Source organism: Aythya ferina, assembly GCF_964211825.1.
Source record: "Aythya ferina genome assembly, chromosome: Z".
Lineage (NCBI taxonomy): Eukaryota > Metazoa > Chordata > Aves > Anseriformes > Anatidae > Aythya > Aythya ferina.
The window spans coordinates 55,879,451-55,899,067 of NC_140299.1; the positions used below are offsets into that span (position 1 = coordinate 55,879,451).

General features: G+C 33.5%; 1 protein-coding gene across 3 annotated transcripts in view; it reads right to left on the minus strand.

The window, feature by feature from the left end:
• Nucleotides 1-277: 277 nt before the first annotated feature.
• CHD1 (chromodomain helicase DNA binding protein 1) overlaps nucleotides 278-19,617 on the minus strand; it is a 52,017-nt gene continuing 32,677 nt past the window's right edge. For 2 of the 3 annotated variants that reach the window (XM_084503517.1, XM_084503518.1), the window contains exons 19-37: nucleotides 18,610-18,759; nucleotides 17,910-18,058; nucleotides 17,542-17,638; nucleotides 17,358-17,453; nucleotides 16,216-16,392; nucleotides 15,892-16,052; nucleotides 14,483-14,524; nucleotides 13,637-13,767; nucleotides 13,068-13,206; nucleotides 12,153-12,303; nucleotides 11,023-11,145; nucleotides 10,541-10,678; nucleotides 8,127-8,390; nucleotides 7,573-7,713; nucleotides 6,082-6,260; nucleotides 4,309-4,405; nucleotides 3,281-3,338; nucleotides 2,043-2,253; nucleotides 278-1,826 (exon numbers count right to left, since the gene is read on the minus strand). In XM_084503517.1, coding sequence (XP_084359643.1) covers nucleotides 1,463-1,826; nucleotides 2,043-2,253; nucleotides 3,281-3,338; nucleotides 4,309-4,405; nucleotides 6,082-6,260; nucleotides 7,573-7,713; nucleotides 8,127-8,390; nucleotides 10,541-10,678; nucleotides 11,023-11,145; nucleotides 12,153-12,303; nucleotides 13,068-13,206; nucleotides 13,637-13,767; nucleotides 14,483-14,524; nucleotides 15,892-16,052; nucleotides 16,216-16,392; nucleotides 17,358-17,453; nucleotides 17,542-17,638; nucleotides 17,910-18,058; nucleotides 18,610-18,759 — 2,868 coding nt within the window. In that variant the 3' untranslated portion in view covers nucleotides 278-1,462. The remainder of the gene's footprint in view (nucleotides 1,827-2,042; nucleotides 2,254-3,280; nucleotides 3,339-4,308; nucleotides 4,406-6,081; nucleotides 6,261-7,572; nucleotides 7,714-8,126; nucleotides 8,391-10,540; nucleotides 10,679-11,022; nucleotides 11,146-12,152; nucleotides 12,304-13,067; nucleotides 13,207-13,636; nucleotides 13,768-14,482; nucleotides 14,525-15,891; nucleotides 16,053-16,215; nucleotides 16,393-17,357; nucleotides 17,454-17,541; nucleotides 17,639-17,909; nucleotides 18,059-18,609; nucleotides 18,760-19,617) is intronic. The other variant, XM_084503519.1, reaches the window with a different exon arrangement.

Here is a 19,617-nt window from a genome sequence, read left to right on the forward strand (position 1 = left end):
ACCTACAATATGATCCCAAGATACTGGGTGGACAGATTTTGGTTCTTTATTAATGTGTTCATATAGATCCGGTTAATTGGAAACAATGCTCAACATTGCAAAAGAAATTGGAGGAACAGATATGGATTCAACCACATGATGTCAGGCTAGGTATCTTCCCAAGTTATCATGTTATGTATTGAAATTTAGTATTTAAGAGATTAATATTTTTATGGTTAAAACAGGAAAAGGTATGCTGTACAGCAAAACACTGCAGAAAACTACAAGAGCCCACATATCCTTTTAGTTTAAATTTAATTTTTCAGATAGAAGTTATCTATGTACAATCAGTGTGCATTGTAACAATTCTGTTAATAAAGTCATTCAAATCTTCTAAAATATTAACTGGCTGCATAGCACATTTGACATTATTGCCCATGTTAAAGAGGGAAAACAAATGGATTTACAACAAATTTTGGCTGATTTGGGTTATGAAGTGTTCAGATATTGAACACTCCTTCTTTAAAACCAATGCACCTGAAAAGCTTTCCAGAGCACAGTTTAGCTGGATATTTCTCACGATTTCATTACAACAATCACAACACTGACAGTTTAATAGAAAAAAAAAAAAAGTATCTAAAGTATCCAATAAAAAAGGAACACTAAATGGAATAAAATATTCCCTTTCCCCATTTTTTACATTCTGATTCCATCAAGATACTTTATTAAAACATTTAAGTACACTGACTTTCTTTCATACTTGTGACAAGAAGGCCTGAGTTGGTGGGGAAAGGAACAGTCAAAAAAAGCCTGAGTGGGGAAAAAGCTCATTTAATTAATTTACAATAATTTACAGCCATTTGTTGGTGTTGATGTTTTTTAATTTTTTGTTTGTTTCATAAAAAGGCATTATAGCTGATCACAAACAGGAGAAATCCTGGCTATCTTACAGTTATAGATACAGAATTTAAATATTCAAGCTTGTGATGAAAAGCGGCAAGGTGGTCGCAGTGTACAATGTAAACAAGTAGCTTTGGAAAGTGAACAAAGTCCTTGAGAGTTCTTTACTAAGAAACAAAACAAAATAAACTCCTCATTCCTTCCTGAAACATGAGCACAGGTCAGTGTTTAAAAGTTCATTTACAAACATAATTTAAACTGTGTTCAGCCTAAAACCACTTTGACATGAAGAGTTTTATAGTAAGATCCAGTCTGAAAGGGGCAGTGTTGAGGTCCCTGTAAAAGTAAACATCTTCCATTTCTTAAAAAAAAGTGCCACAACATTTGCAGCACAGTGCAGCATAAACTTTAAATACAAAAATATTTTTCTTCTGTTGGGATAATAGACCTTGCATCCTGGAAAGAAGTAACAATACTGCTACTGATAGAATATCCAGTCCATATCTTTCAAGTCATGTAAGGCAATTACTGTGTTAGTTTACTGTATATGGCTAAAAGAAGGTCCAGAAAATGTCAGTCTTTGTTATGTCTTCCGGCTACTCCATGTATGTTCAGGTGTACTTTTGTGATCTGATGAGTGTTCAAATGGAGACCTGTGTCCCAGGGGAGATCTTGAACCATAAGGAGACCTCTGATCTAGTGGTGACCTTGGGCCACTACCAGAAGCTCTGTGGTCCATTTGCCAGTCTGAGTGGTACCTATAATCTCTGGAAGATTTATGATGGCTGTACTCTGAAGCAGAACGGTGATCTGAATGTATCCTGTGGTCTGAATGCGAACGGTGATCTGAATGAGGCCGGCTGTCTTTTAGATTTCCTTCCAGGTTTGACCTGTGGTCTCTGCTCCTGTGGTCATCTAACTTCCTATGTTTACTATCACTGTAGTATCTAAAAAATACAAATTTTTATATTAGATTAATGTTAACTGAACACACAATAGTAACTACAGTTACATCAATTCAACAGAACTGCCTTAGAGATATACATGTATTCTCTTTGTAATTTTGCATTACTCAAAATACATACTTTGGTGATTCCTATGAGCATACTATAAGAACAGGAAGGGAATTCTGAAGAGATTTTACAATTGCTGGAGAAACTCACCTGCTGTCTTGTTTGTAGTGATCCCAGTCTCTGTGATCTTTCCCATTGCTGAAGGCTGAATATGGCCTTTTCCTAGAGTCACTTTTCTTGTAAGCATCTCCCTGATGCCTGTCTTTGTGATGATCATGGTACTGTGACAGATGTCTTTCAGAAGAGTAACTGTCTCTGCTACTGTCATCATGATTTGTAGTCTCTTTCAGTCTTTCTACATCTGTTTAATAAATCAAAGGTTATGAGGAAGTCTCATACACTATAAATTCTCTTCTTCACCTAATTCAAACAGTACTTCTACTTATCAGATTCAAAAGAATACGACAACATTATAATTTGGTAGAAATATGATCTTAGTAGCTCAAAGACAAATGCACTACTGTGGATGATGTAAGAGGGAAGCAATCTAGAAAAGTAATATGTAGGGCTCAGAAACTGAGCTTCTCAACCTTACAAACTGAATGGACAGGCTAAATGCGGTCCAAGTAAGGAGTGAGTAGAAATGTCTTTGGTAGAGCAACTGTAGACAGAATGGCTGCAACTTCTTCTCTAAGTAGGAAAGGTCCCCAGCAACAAGACAGTATTTTAAATGTATGAACTAGTAGCATTACCATAGTATTTTACTTTTAGCAATTTACTACTAGCAATTATTATTACTATAGCATTACAAGCATTACTAGTATTCCTATACTGTTCTAAAAATGTTACATTGATTTTAAACACATGATAATATAACCAAAATATTACATAAAAGTATTACAAAAATGCAGGTGTGGGAATATAGGAAATGGTATCTTGAAGTCACAATTGAAGTCACAGTTTGCAATTAGTTATATGGGATATATTTTATTTTTGACAATAATGCTGGTTTTTTATTTTATTTTTCTCCTCTAAGGCTTTTTTTTTTTTTTGACTCTACAATGGCTTACAAATGGGCAAAGAATTTCTATGAAGTTTAAAGGTTTGAGTAGACTTCTCTACCTCCTCAAAATAAAATACAAAATGTAGGTTTCCAATTAGTTATTTTTAAAGGATGTTCAACTAACTTGCTGCTCAACCCAGTACCTACCAGGCTCAGTCTGTGCTCTGCTGAATTTCTTCAAACTACTTTATTTATACTAGTGTGCCCATCTCTACCATATTATACAGTATAGGACAGAGATCTAGGTGATAGATAAGGGTATGTGAAATGAAATATACTAAAAAAATAAGATATCTAGCACAAGATTACATTTAAGATTTCTTACCTGGATTTCTGATTACATGTGTATTCACATTGCTGCTAATATTCTGGTCATTGTGTTGCTGAAAGAAACAAGTACATGAACTTACTGATAAATCTCAGTTTATCCGAATACTTTAGAAAAATATCATAGAATCATTAGGGTTGGAAAAAACCTCCAAGATCATCTAGTCTAACCACCCCCATACTACCAATATCACCCACTAAACCATGTCCATAAGCACCATGTCCAACCTTTCCTTAAACATCCCCAGAGACAATGACTCCAGCACTTCCCTGGGCAACCTGTTCCAATGACTGACTATTCTTTCTGAAAAGAAATGTCTCCTAATTTCCAACCTAAAACTCCACTGGTGCAACTTGGGGCTATTCCCTCTAGTTCTATCGCTAGTTACCTGCAAGAAGGGACTGACCGACCAATAGCTCCCCACACCTTCCTTGCAGGTAGCTCCCCTGAGCCTCCTCTTATCCAGGCTAAACAACCACAGTTCCCTCAGCCGCTCCTCATAGGACTTGTGCTCCAGGCCCTTCACCAGCTTTGTAGTCCTTCTCTGGACACGCTTCGGGGTCTCAATGTTCTTCTTGTAGCGAGGGGCCCAAGGTTGAACACAGTACTCAAGGTGTGGCCTCATCAGAGCTGAGTACAGGGGGACGATCATCTCTCTGGTCCTGCTGGCTACACTATTTCTGATACAAGCCAGGATGCCGTTGGCCTTCTTGGCCACCTGGGCACACTGCTGGCTCATGCTCAGGCAAGCATCAACCAACACCCCCAGATACTTGTCCGCCGCACAGCTTTCCTGCCACTCTGCCCCAACCCTGTAGCATTGCACGTGGTTTTTCTGACCAAAGTGCACTTAGCCACTCAATGAGGTTCAACATGGCTAAGTGCCTATCAAAGGAGACTACTACAAACACAAAGCAAATACTTATTTAAAGTGTGTGTGCCTTGCTGTGTTTCTGATAATCCTTTAAATCTAAATGAGTTATAACACTTGAACATTTTTATATTTAGAGAGGGTCTTAAATTACCTGAGACTCTTGGCGCTTTTTGATTGCATGCTTATACAGTTTGTGCAACTTTCTGGCATCAAATTCTGTAAACTTAGAGACAAAAATCCACAAATTTCTGAGGAAGAAGAAAAGAGATGTTGTAGTTCTTACATATATATATATTCATATATATATATTTTTTGTATCACACAAAACAACATAGATTTAACTGAAATTAATTCATTAACCTCAGTAAAAAGAAACACTAAAATCTGTTACACAGAGTAGTGCCTAGCTGCACAGCAAATATTATTTAGCTGTACATCAAACATCTGACAAATTAACTCCTGTGACAATTTGACACTTTGCATTATTTATCATCACTACTTTAGAGTTTGAAGTGCATGAACAGTACAATTATTATCAATTTCATTAATGCAATAATTTGTGGAAATGCTTAGAAATGTTGCTTTCAGTTTATGCATGCCTTTTGAAAGATTGTTAGAATTCTAACAGAAATTTTCAATATTCGCTACTCAGTAACTAAAAATGCAAGTAAGGTACAGTAAGTAAAACTTCTTCCAAAATTGAAGTTTCCTGCAGGGGAAGGCATTTGACTAACAAGACTTATTTCCTGGAAATGTCAGAGAATTCATCCACAATTCCAAATCCTGGTCAAAGATTTGAAAACAAATCAATCTGAAAAAATGACAGAAGTGACATGGTTGCAGCTTCAAGCCTAATCTGTCCTATGGAGGAGCAAAGAACAACACTAGGTCAAGTATAGATGCCAAAACCTGAAAGAAAATGTTTGTTTCTAAGATTACAGATAACTAAACTGAAGTCTAAAATTCTATCAAGACTACCAAATACTACAATCTAGAAACATTTGAATTTTTCAGGCTCAGGAAGCATCAGTCTGATTCTTCACTCCGACTACTTAAGTCTCATTTTATCTTATTTCAACATTTAACCAAATGGTACTGCAGTATTATTGTGAATACTAGCTCTGTTATGCATTTCCACTTAAAAAAAAAAAATTACGTTACATTATGTGTTAGACGGGTCTTATTTTTATATTTCAGACCATCTTTAAAATTTTCAAGTAAAGCAAGTAAAAACAGCTGAAGCATTCTACAGTAGCAACAGTCTGTAAGGAAATTATAATGCTTAACTGACTTGCATACGGAAGTGTAGGATATATTCTCAGCCCAAGCTGTAGGATGTATTTTCAAGACTTAACTGCACATTCTGATAAATTCTTAATGCAATTTCAGTTACTTTTAAGTGTAATATAATGATGGGTAAAGACATTTAAGAACTCTTTGTTTTAAAACACATCTAAGTATGTTATAAATAATTTTATTGTGTCATATATTATTTGAGTATATTTAAAAAAAATAAATATTCTACAAACAAAAATCAAAGTTCAGCACACACGTCTGAATTTCCTGTTTTTAGCATGAATTAAAAAAATCCTCAAAGCTGAAGAAACGGATCCTTAAAGATAAGAACTCTTTCCCAATAAATATTTAACACTACATAAAAGTTATCTAGTGTTTACTTTAGGTTGTAAGAAGTGAGATTACGCCACCTACTGGATAAAGTGCATTGCTATACAGTATGAAGAAGTCAATCTATTAAAAGCCAGAACCATTTATAATCATCTTGTATAACACTTACTTAAGACAGCAGAAAAATACAAGAAAAAGAGGGTAAGAAACAAGAGAAATAACCGAAAACTATTATCCTTAATACTAGCAATTAAATATTTTCCTTTTCCAAAACAAAAAATCATGCAGAAAAACTTACTTCCTCCACTGTTTAATTTGTTCTGGATTTGTGTACTCCTTTAGGCATTCAGTAATATGATCCCCAATTTTGATTAGACACTGTCTAGTATGTTCCAGCTGCTCCCTTTCAGAAAGACCCTTCTCTGGTCTATCCAACTGTTTCAATGCTGCTTTGACAGGCCTCATTCTTTCTTTGCACTGTAAAACGCAGGAAACATATTTATATATATGTTTATATATAAATTTAAAAAAAATTAGAACATGACCCCACCCATTACTGTGATATCTATACAGGCAAGACAGCATTGTTACAAGCAAAACAAAACACAAGACCTTGCTCACAGGGTGAGAGGAACACACTGAAGAATACCACAATCAATGTGTCAACATCTGTGGAGAAAAATCAAAGAAGCTGTTCCTTGAGAACAGAGAAGTCATGATGCCCCATTCCTGAAGAGTTCAAGGAAGAGAGTTCCATTGCTAGTTCATAACACTAAGCAATTAATCAGCTGCAATACATACTGATTTAGCCACAGCTTAAATTAGATACCTTGCAGAGATCACTGCTTAAACCTAGAAGTGATCGGAAAAATCTAAGTGTACAGAGAAATCAAATGATTTCCTGTCACAAAGCTATCCACACATCCACCTGAATCACTTGAGGCTCATCTTGGGAATCACAGGTAAGTCACTTGGAATATTTAGTTTAAAAATATACAAAGACGAGTCAATGACATACTCATGAGAATCTAATTTGCATGTCACAGCCAGCACCACAATAAATCCACTAAACCTGACCAGCAGAAACAGATAATCGTTGAAATCTGTCTGATAAAACACATAGAAGAGCTTACGATTGCTAAAAAGAACTCATTGGTACCTTTCCAAAGGCTGCAGTTGACCTATACAACTCTACATATCTTGCGTCTACATACTCTTTTTTTTTCTCTAATATTGATTCTGTTTTTAGACAAGTAGTAATTTAAATGAAATTCTTTTGGTGTCAACGAGATTACTCTGGCCAGGTATTTCTAAAGGCTTTAGAATTTGTTCATTCCTGTATCTAATAATTTATGTCTGTGATACTGCAGGAGGGAAGTGCTGAAACTTAATTTCTCTTTTTATCTTACTAAGAGTAAAAGCATTTATGATAAAGTGAAGCCAGAGACTCCATCAACTGCATTATGTATTCTGCTCTTGAAGAAGCAGTATACATAACTTTTTGTTGAGGATAGATCTTTAAAGAGTATATTTAAAATCTATTCAGTATACAGACTGCTAGGTAAGTTTTCTTACTATACTGCATACCTGCAACAAACAACAGAATAAAACTTCTGGCCTGAAGACAAAAATAACTTCAGTATAGTATCAATATCATCCATTGATCTAAGACTTTACTAGCAAGAGATTGTCTGGTACTATGTCTAATAATGAATAAAGAATCAGAAACTTCCATTTTTTAGAATATCAAGTGTAAACTTGTAAATCAGGTTATCAAAAAGGGACTTACCACACTAAACGTCTTCTGATCTAGTTCTTCAGATTCTTCTGATATAGGAACTGGTTCACTCGTTGCAGTAATGTGAACTGGAGTATCCAACAATGGAATTTTTTTATTTTTTTCTTTATTTTCTGATTTGATTTCATTTACCTAAGAACAAAATATGAAAATGTTTGAGTATATTTTGGGTCTGAAATTATCCTGTAATGCATGACAATAACCATAACTCTTGCATACTCTTCAATAACAGGAAGAAAAACTAAGATGGTATATTTTACTTTCTCTGTGGGATGGAAAAGGAGAATGGAAAAGGAGTAAGTTTCTTTTCTTGCACCCACGCATACTCACAATCCAATGAAGATACATATAATTAAGGAAGTAATTCCCCATTTCATATGCCTGTCTCCATGGTTGCAAGTGGTAAAAATATAACTTCAAATGATGTAAAAAGATTTCAATGAAATGACAACTGATCAGATCCAAAATACCTTTTTAACTCAAAATCATTCACAAAAACCTAGTGGCCTTTTCTGATGCTGTATAAGATAAATAAACCTAGTTACCTTCTCTTCCTTTACTTCTTTTTCTTTCTGTGTGGATTCTTTTACTTTGTTTTCTCTCTTTTCTTTAATATCTTTTTCTTTTAATTCTTTCTTATCCTCTTTTTCTTTTTTCTCCCTTTTCAAATCCCTCTTATTTTCCTTTTCTTTTGTCTCTCTTTTTTCTTCAGCTTCCTTCTTTATACCAATATCTGGCTCAGGCTTTTCTTCATTTTCTTTTTCTGCTTTTATTTTTTTATGTAGATGTTTCACTGAAACAATCTCATCCTGCAATATGCAAGCATATATGTCACATCAAACTGTGTTTCTAGCTATACAAGTTTTGCAACCATCAGATTAAAACATATTTTTTATCTGTGCATTTCTTTTTTTTTTTCTTTTTTTTTTTTTTACATAGATTTAACATCTATCAAATAGAAATAGATATAGTTGTAAAGAAAAATGAGGGCTATTTACTCATTTCCTTGATGTGACACAAAACAAGTACTGATTTGGCAAGTGGGTGGAAGAAGGGAGTGAAAAATTAAGTCACTTCAATTTTTGTATGCCAAAAGAAGTCTGCCCCTGTAAAAAGCTCTAAAGCACTAAAGACACTAAGGAAGTACGTCTTGAAAACTGAGCTGATTGTTCAGGACACTCAGGTGATAAATGTTAGAAGACCTCTGCTCTAGTTAGCTTTGTCTCAGTAACTTTTTACTGATCCCACATTAAACGTTCACAGGAGAAGCAGAGTCCTATCTTCCATTCTTTTGGAGCTGTTCTTTTTACTATGCTCAAATAAAAAGCCTTACTTACGAACTAATAGAAACCTATTTAATTATTTGATGATGAAAAATACATCAAGTGTTTGTAATATTGGTTAATGAGGTCAGAGATGGAAACTCATATCCTTTCAGACAGAAGAATACTATTAAGTAACAAAAGTAATATTGCACAAGTGCAAGAATCATCATAATCTTTTAATCAATTTAAAAGATAATCCTGGACAATTTGCAAAAAAACAGATGTAAAGAAACCTAGTACATGAATTACAACTCATTACTTAGATTAGGCATCAAGTTATTAGCACTCTGGCAGTTATATAGTTAGAGCCAATCATTTGGGTGTTTAAAGCTTACTTTGGGATCTAGTCTTTTTTTTTTTTTTTCTTCAGAAGTGAAATTATTTGTCTCTGCCCAAAAGAATTCAAGTAATGCATAACCATTACTAAACACATGTACACAAAAGCATTTTAGGCTCTCTCCCAAACAGAACAGTCAATCAACAGACTGGCAGTGTCTTCTATTTTGAATGAAGTCTGACACTTTTTTATTAATTTTTTTTAAGTAGTCTGAATTTATGTTGTTTTATCATTCAGTTGCCAATTATCAATTTACTGGGAACTGTGAAAACACTTCTTGGTCTTACATTCTGAACAATTATCATTCAAGTTATCGTATCTACAAAACAAGCCAGTCTACAAAGAAAGGTTATTTTTTTGTTGTTTATTCATTTATTGGTACGAATTAATATTTATACTTTGTAAAACAACCTGAATAACATATAGAAAGGCTTCAGTTAAAACTTTTTTTTTTTAAACTTTTCTGTAAACTGCATCATAGTTCTTCTCAGACTTAATCTATTTCAACTATATATTTCAATTAGTGTTTTATCTTTACAGAAAAAGTTGACAATTACAATGGCCTGAAATAGTTTTAAATGGTTACAAAAGACACTTACATAATTTGGTTTATGTTAAACCAAGTAGGAATGATTTTAATGATATTTACAGATTTGCAATTACTTATTTAAACCATTTCAAAATTATAAAATTATGTATGACACAACCCTAAATATTATGTTGTTCTCTCTAGTGGTTTCTGCTGTGTAATAGATACAAGAAATAGATCCAACAAAAGCAAAGGCCTAACAGAGTACTTCTGAAGTAACACAACATAATGAGGCTAAGTAGTCTTTTTACATAATTAAAGTCATGACATATGCAGAAACTTTCACTTGCACATCTTGAAACATCATTTATTCACGCTGCTCCTTCTAATTGGGTTTGACTTTTTTTTTCTGCTGGTCCTGAACTAAAAAATACCTTAAGAACCAGTTGCTACTACTGTAGCAACACTGTTTACATTTCTAATAGATACAATGCTGAAGTCTTTAAATAACATTGAAATTGATCAATGACACTTTTAATTAGACTACAACATTATTTAATAATAAAATTTGGAAAACTACTTGTAATTCCTCAGCTCCTAGGTTAGCATCAAATCACAATAGATAGTCCATGCAATTGTGCTAATGGAATATTAACAGTAGCAGCCACAGGAAGAAGACACCGTTCAGTTGCTTCAATTTTACTAGGTCAAACAGAATACAAAATGGAAATTTCTAGCAGTCACCTTCACCATATGAAAGATATTTACCTTGTTATCCTCCTCATCATCATCTTCATCAGATTTTTCTGAGGGCTGTGGTGATGAATCACTTTTTACTTCTTCTTTTATTTTTGAAGCCTTTATCTTATTCTTCTTAGTTCTTGTTTTCCTCCTCTTTGAATTGCCCTGAACGCAAATTAGTACCTTTAATACAGCAACTGGCAAGCATCTCCTCACCAGAGTTGCAGGAAAAAGTTTTGGTTTTATATGAAATAGGGATTTCATTTTATTTATTGACAGTAATGACCACCACTGTTCTCAGGACCGGAGGGAGTACAGTTCAACAGTAGAGAATACTAAATAGGAAAGATTAATACGATGTGATATTTGTGATTCATTTGTTAAGTTCATCTCATGTAGTACGATTACCAATATTCCACAAAATAAAAAAGGAGAACGAAAAAAGGAAAAGGATCTAACACCAAATGGATATTATTTTATCTTGCTACTGAATGCCAAATTTTACTTACTGCACCAGCAAGCCTTTGTGCTTCCTTTCTTGCAAGGTCTTTATTCAGTAATTTTATGAGGTAGTCTGCACGGGTCTGTAACTGCTTTGCCTGGGGTTTCTTATCTGGATCATCAGGTAAAATCTGAGGAAAATGTTGGTAGTATGAACTATGAGTACGCATTATCAGATTTCAAAGGTATTAGCCTAGAGCACTCAGAAGCGAAAAAGTTTCAAAAAAAAAAAAAAAAAAAAAAAGGTGGGTCCTTCCACTTCAACTGTATCTAGCAAATATAACAGCATGCTTGTAAACAATGGAAAATTTATTGTTTTAATTTCCCTAAAAACAGCAAATGCTAAATCTTGGAAATTGCCTCACAAAATTTAGAACAAACTAGAATCAGATTTCTGTTCCGATTCTGATAGTTCATCTAAGAAATTCTGGGCTACCCTATCAGTCATTCACAGAACTCCCAATTCTGCCTCATGCAAAAGAACTAAATGAAGAACTCATTATTATAGTATATTGCAGATGCCAGAAACAAAAATGGGTGGTCTGATAAAAAAGAAAATGAATTGAAGACATATAGATCATTACTAAACAAATTTGGACAAAACCCAGCCTCCTTAAATCCCAAAGCTACAGGTTGTTCACACTGTCACGAAGTTTGCCTCGTCCTAGCTTTTTCCTAAATGTGTTGCTCACTATTGCTAATCAGCTCTTGCAGTACTTCAGTCTGACCAGACTATTTTCATGTCATGATTGTCCATCACCTGAAGAACCTTGGGATTAAGTGGTGATGGAGAAACCAAGACAAATGCCTACAACAAACTCCCTTCAAAAAACTCAAGAACAAAACAAACCCATCTCAAACATCTAAAATAGCAAAAAAGATAGAAAAGAAAGAATTCAAATGACTGAGGCCCACAGAAATAGGGAAGCATAACTGATCATAAGAAGGCAGACTTCAGTTGAATACCAAAGACTCCAAATCTAATGACACGCTACACAAAGGATAGATACGTGGAAGTACTATAGGTATGTAAAACCTATGCAATTTCACTTATGATACATATGCTCTTTCAGTAACTGTCACTAGCATTATTATTGAAACAAAAAAAGTTCTTGATAAAACATTTTAGATGACATACCTTCTGTGTCAAACTGAGATCAGGATCCATTTTTATCATTTCCCAGCTGCCATAACCATATTCATAGATGCCTACTAACAGATTGGAATCATCTTCTTTACCCCAGTCTATATCAAAATGAGCAGCCTTGGTGTGGCATGGGATTACATATCTAACAGAAATAAATTACAATGACAAATTATTTCTGAAGCTTAGGAAAGAGAAGGCTGACATACTAAGAATGAAAAAACACATCTAGTTACATCACTATGATGCTGTTATGTTTAGGAAAGTAATCCAAGTATCTACCACTATACATTCTTAACATTTCCAGAAAATATTTGTTGAAATCAACACTGAAATATGTTTTAAAGCTGATCAAGATTACATCGATCATGATAGACAAAGGATACCTGTCTGTGGCCCTTGGTGGTGTCACAGGGTTGGCTAGTTGTGAAGTTCTCTTGTTTTATACTTCTGTATAAAACATCATCCAAATGAAACTCCTAACTGAATATGCGGATCATGTAAAGATTGTGATGCACAAGGAAAAGAAGTTCAGAGGGTGGTAACTACCACCAACAGTTGCCATCTACTGCAGTTTGACATATACTGCTTTCTCTCAAGCAGATATGACACACAGAACAACTCAGCAAGCATGACCTTTAGTCTGGATGTAGTACTATGAGTAACTGAACACAGTCCACAGTGAGTACAGTTCAGAAGCCAAAGCTGATACTGACCTCTTCCTTCCCTGAAGGAGGAAGAAATAATGAAAAACAAATTTGAAGCAGTTTGCTGCTGCCAGTCCTTATAGAGAATGGAGGGACAAGGCTGTGACAGTGTCCTTTGAGTCTGGGTTTTCTGAATAAAGCAAATAAAGCCTGAACCGTTTTCTAAATTATAACTTCCTTTAGGAAAAAAAAAAAAAAATACCTTTTCCTTTCTTCTGGATCCGAAGGAATGGATTTGTGCAATGGTGCCAACTCTTCTTCATGAGAGATGACTAGCTTTGCATTCACCTGCACTCCTGAGATTCTAAATGTTGGGCCTTTAACTTTCCCAAGTCTACCTCCTTAAAATAAATGATGGAAATATTAAAATGTTAGCTGTTACATGTATCTTATAAAAAAAAAAAAAAAAAAAAAAAAAGAAAAAAGAAAACAAGCAAGTTCACTGCTATAGCTATACTATATGACTTTGTCTTAACAAAATAGTCTAATTAAGCTCCAAAATCTCAAGGTCTTTCAGATAGTAACAGAACATTTCTAAATTTCACAGTAATGCAAAAACAAACTGCACTCTGCAGTGACCATTAAAAAAAAAAATAAAGGAAAGAAGTTGTTGTCTTAGTATAACCCTTTTTCAAAATCGCCCAGAATGATAACATTTGTTTTTTCCCCTAAGAATTGTTTCCTATTATGATCAGACTGCAAGAATACTTCAGACTTCTTAACACTTTTTATACCCCCTCACACACACAGACACCTCCAAACACACTGTACCTGCTCTTTCTTGTCCACATGAATTGTCCTTTAAAGCTTTAATGCATCCATTATGCACAAGCTCTCCCAAACGTCTAAGGTCTGTTTCAGATTTATCGACCAGCTCAGCATCCCTAGCTACAGCATCTAACCTGTAATAAAAAAATAATTAAAAAAAAACCCACATTTTTATTGCTCTGCAAGTTTAGCAATTGCATATGCCTCCTTCAGATTTTGAAACTAGAAAAATGATCATCTAAGTTATCAGTCACCTGCACTTGTTACCCATGCAGTTAAAAACAATTAAATAAAAGAATATAATAGTTACAAAAAGGAAAAAATAAAAGTGATTCAGATATCAGAAGACAATATAACAATTACTTTATAGGGTCCTAACTCTACAGTTTTGAGGTAGAATGCAGTAATATTTAAAAAAATAAAATAAAAAAAATGAATAGGAACCATTACTTATGACACAATCATATCGAATATAAATATTCTCAAGGAAAATAAGGATGCCAAGCTTTTCTTAAGCTTTTTGCCTTATTCCATATCTTAAAAATGAAGTGGCAAAAGTAACTTGAACATTGGATAACAGCCAGAGTGGATAAACTGATGGTCTTTCAACAAGCTATCAAACAAGACAACAGCATGCCTATCACCAATGCAGATTAAACAAGACAATAGGTAAAATATAAAGAAAAAAAAACAAGCAGTCCAGCAAAACTGAAATACTATCCCAGAGACACGTTAGTCAAGTTAAAAGACCAAGCATATTATTTTCTCTCTAAGTCTAAGGTTTCTTAGTATATTGTTCTAATTTTTATGAAAACAAGGTATAAAGTTGCTACACAATTATAAGTTTACCTTTCAAGAGGACCACCAAATTTCTTGTAACTCTTGATAAACCTAATAACAGAAAATAATTTTGCAGTTTAAATGTATGCTTAACTAACTACATTACTTTTTAATTGTCCATAAAGAATTGCATTGAAATCCTATTAATATTTTAAAACCCACAGCTTGATGTATATCACGATAACCTGCACAGAGTCATAGCTATATTTGGTTTATGAACAGATATAAATAAAATGACAGAAGGTACAATATTTTTTTAATTAAAAAAAAACAAACTTCTTTTACTTTCACATGACAAAATACAGCAACTAGATGTGTTTAATCAAAAATAAAATGTGAATTTGTTGTAAATAGAGAATTCAGACATTATGTTATGTCTGAGCGTAACATAAGGAGCAATCTGAAAATCAATACAGGTGATTTTAAGATTTCAGAAAACATAACACAGAAGATAAAGGAATGTTAATGTTTTGGGGATAAATAACTGATGGAAAGAAATTAGAAGCAGCAAGATAAGGAGGGAATGAAATAAAAATAAAGGAAAAAAATAAATTTCTAGAACAATCAAAGATTCAGGTTGCTAGCACAAGCATTTGAATACACTTGAAAGAATATGCAATCCACTTTGTTAGATGAAACAGAAAGGCAACAATAATATTTAAAGGATTATTAAGGATTATTAAAGGATTATTAAAGGATTATTAAAGGATTATTAAAGGATTATTATTGTAATAAAAAGTATTTCGAAAGATCTAAATATTTTAGAGAAATGTGAACACCTAAATTTCAGAAGCAGAGTAGCATTTCACAAAGCCACAAAGTCAAAGTAAAGGCAATTCTTCTTCCTGCCAAAAATACTTCAGCACCAGATTTTGTATATTTTAGCTTAAAAAGGCAAAATTATGAAATTAATTCAATTACAGTTTCAAGAAGCTTACAACAAAACAAAAACCCAATCAACTTTTTTGTAGTTATCACCAAAAAGCTGGTATTCACCAGAAAGCTGTTCTTTCTGCAACTTTCACATAGAATCATGGGAAGTAAATTATTTTTCGTATGTTAAAAAAATAAGTTCACGCACTTATCAAATCTTTTTTGAAATCACTGTTCTCAGGGGATGCAGGAATTTAGAGTAATGATAATCAAGTGAAAAACAGTCAAGAATCATTTTCCAAGCTAATTCTATCCCTTACCAAATGGGTTCAAATGCTGGCAAACAGTTCAACTATGTCAACACGAGAAAGTACAAAAACTGCTTTTGTACCTTTTCAAGGTAAAACACTAAATAGAAAGAAAATTTTCAAATAATTTCACACAAATAGACCGTCTTTAGTATTTTTTGAACTCTATAATTATTAAAAAAAAAAAAAACATAACTGTTTTATCCCTTTAAACATGCACTTCATCCCATATCTTACCGCCTGATCTCTGCATCACTAAATCCTTTAATATTTTCTCGAGGAATAGTTCGTGGTCTTCCACGCTTTTTTGGACGTTTTCTTTCTGTGATAGAGTCACTATCAGATCCAGAGTATCTTCTGCTCCTACTGCGTCTTCCTTCACTTCCATTAAAGCTGATCTGGAATTTCAGAATAAGCAGTTCAAAACTACATTCTTAATACAAACAAAATAAACTTTTACCTAGCCTGTCAAAAATATGAATTCAGAGAAGGAAAAAAAAAAAAAAATAGAAAAAGAAAATAGAAAAACAAAAATATAAGTCAGTTAAAACCCAGAGGTACCTGTTTTGCACAGTTTCTCATCCTTGGGAGCATATATATTTCTTCAAGTTCTTTTTGTCTTTCCTCCTCTTCTATTCTTCGCCTCTGGACTTCTGGGATTATTTCTTCCCAGTTTCTTGAGTTTCTTTCTGGCTCCAACTCAATATCGTCTTCATCCATATTGGAAAAGTTGGCCACCTTATACATCAGAACGTATGTATTTTCATCACTTAAATAAATGACTTAATTTAAACAAAACTTAGCAAAAGATATTTTAGGAAACCTAAGTTCTTGATGACATATTTTATGCATCTATATTCTTCATGCATTTGTATTTATTACTGCTTAATAATACACATAAAATCTATACATATGTTTCAAGAAACACTGTCTCTAATGAAGATATTTTTGCTCATTTATGATACAGATGTACTACATGCAATATGGGCTCAGAAAAAATGAAAATTCTTCTTCTTTTAGAAGTTGACTAACGTAGAGCATAATGAGACACACTCCACAGTAGCTGTATGACAGTTAACTTCCTTCAGAATAAGTCTAATGACATTTGAATGCATCAGTTCATTTGAGACTGTAGTAATATAAAACTATCCAAACAGTACATCGTAGGAATCAAAAAAGATTGTACATGAACCATCAGCAGAATAGTGATTTAATAGCCTACTGATCTAAACACTTATCACACCATATATTTTAAATAAAAAAAAAAAAAAAAAATCAGCCACATGATAATATGTCTAGCTGGTAACACTTTCTGTTTTTGTTTCTGTAATTCAAGTTTACTTCAGTGCTGAAAGCAATTTCTAAAAGTAATCAATTAAGAAATCCAGACATTATGTTTTGTGTTCAGAAGTACCACAAGTGCTTAACATTAAAGGCATTCATGCCTTTAGTACCCAAACAGTACCCAAACCTCTCCTCATGAACATGTTCATAAATGTCTTATTTTATTCATAAAATACATTATAAATATTTTTTAAAGTTTGTACTGAGGGTATAGTGAAAAGAAAATTATTAGAAAGAGACAATTAACTTATTGTGGCATCTCTTTTGTAAGAATGAAGGAGATAAGTACATAAAAGAAAAAATAGAAGTTTTTAATAAGGGAAAGTAATTATGACAGGAGGGAGACGACAGAGCAATACCTTGAACTGTGAAAGCAACTCATCTCCTACAGTTAATGGACCTGGCTCATTTTCCCGAGTTTCAGCTCTCTTCAAGATTTCATCTATATCCATTTCCTGAAAAAGATTGAATTTGCCTTTATAATGAAATAATTCATACATACTTTGGGTTGTTTTATATTTCAAGTCTAGAAACATTACTTACCTGGGGTTCCTGTTCTTCCCCTTCAGGTTCTTTAAAAAGTTCCTCTGCACCAAACTTTAAAATTGCTGATAATTCTTCTTTATTAAAAGGTGTTGAGCTGAAATACAGGATGTTTCAGGAAAAACATTTTATTTTAGTAGACTGAAAGAATTCTCTATAACCACTAGCCAGTTAAGATTTCTTTTTACTGTCAAGTAAAAGCTATATTTGATATGGAAACAAAAATCTACACAGACAAAAACACTTTGCAGTTTTTATTTATTTACCTTTGGTTTGCCTTTCATTAACAAAATGAAATTACTGGCGATTTTACTTACCTGCCAAATATAATTAAATACAAATTGGCATATAAGATAATAAAAATATACCTTGAAGGAGTAGAACCTGTATGTAGTACAGTTTTTCCTGTAGTGTCCATTCTCTGAATTACTAGATGATCTAGAACCATCTTCTTCTTGGCTCTTTCAAGAATATCTTCTTCTACTGACCCTTTTGTGACTAGACGATAAATATTAACCTATATTTTAAATAAGTGAGCAACAACAAGAAGAAATGTCAGTCTTGTCTGCACATTATCTGATTTTTATTTATTTTAATAAATACTAGTTCAAATTTCTTACTATGGTCTTACATAAGCAGTTTACAAATAGAGAAATAAATTTTTAAGACGTGTCTTTTTTAAGCTTCAGTGATTAGCCACAAACAAAACTCTTCTATTTCTGATTATTACCCCAAATGATAAAGAAACCCAAAGAGAACTACAAAATACTTAAGGGGAATGTGGCTGATGGAGTTATTTTCCAGAATGACATGATGCCAACAAAGATGGGACAGACAAGCCCGCAACTCTTCTCCCTCCCCATCCATAATACCACAGCTGCCATACTGTGTTTTAAGAAGATTTTAAAGTAAAAAAAAATAAATATAAATAGAGCATTATTAACATTTTTAACACATCCAGCCAAGTACTAATTATTCTCAAAATACACGAATACTGCAATGGCCCAGTCAGTTGACAGCTCCTCTAGAGAGCTGTCCCTCAGGTTTGGAGGTTACAGCTGAATGTACCTGTTTCTTCTGCCCAATCCTATGAGCTCTAGCTTGTGCTTGCAGATCATTCTGTGGATTCCAGTCAGAATCAAATATAACTACAGTGTCAGCAGATGCCAAGTTTATACCTAATCCTCCAGCTCTGGTAGACAGTAAAAAGCAAAAGTCCTGAAAATATAAAATGAAACCGTTTTATATTTAGCAGTTCTGATATCCTTAAATGAACCACTATGACACTTATTTATGCATTCCATGGTAAACATTAGAGTCATACACTGTCAATTCTGTAATCGTTCTCTAGGGAAAGTTTCTTTATGTATAAAGCTAACATTCATAACTATTTTCAATAGACATTGATGCTCATTCCTTTGTGGTTTAAAGGCTGTAGCATACTAGATACCAACCAAAACACCAGACAAGCAGAAGACTGGACCAAAGTCTTCCTTCACCTACCCACTTAAGAAACCTAAGCAGCCATGGCATACTAGGAGAGATACTGAGACTACATATGACCAGTTGCGAGACAGGAGGCAGAATTCTTCAAGGGTCACTGCTGTTTAATATATTTATAAACAAGCTTGAGACATGCAATAAAACAACATATGAAATTCAAGAGGAAGTAAAATAGTAATTATTTTTCCTATAGTGACAGAGAACAGAAAACCATGACTCTTAGGAATGAGTCCTGGGAATTATGTAAAATATTTCCATTAACATCTTTGCTCATTAATGGCCAAAAATGTATGAAACATTATAAACTTTTAGGAAAGAAATAGAAGATAAAGCAAAGAACATAATTTGGTTGCTGCACAAATATTAAGTTTGCCTTCACCGTTAAATACCACGTGAAGTTTAGGTTCCTCAAAAAATGTACAGTATAACTGCAAAGCAGAAAAAGGCAATGATGTCTATACTAGGGATTTAAAACAGAATTAACTTCTGTATTTAATATATTTCTTAAGTTTACTTCATGGAGTTAAGTCCTTCCTCTTCAACTGTAGCAGAAACAGAAGCTCAGCAGCAACT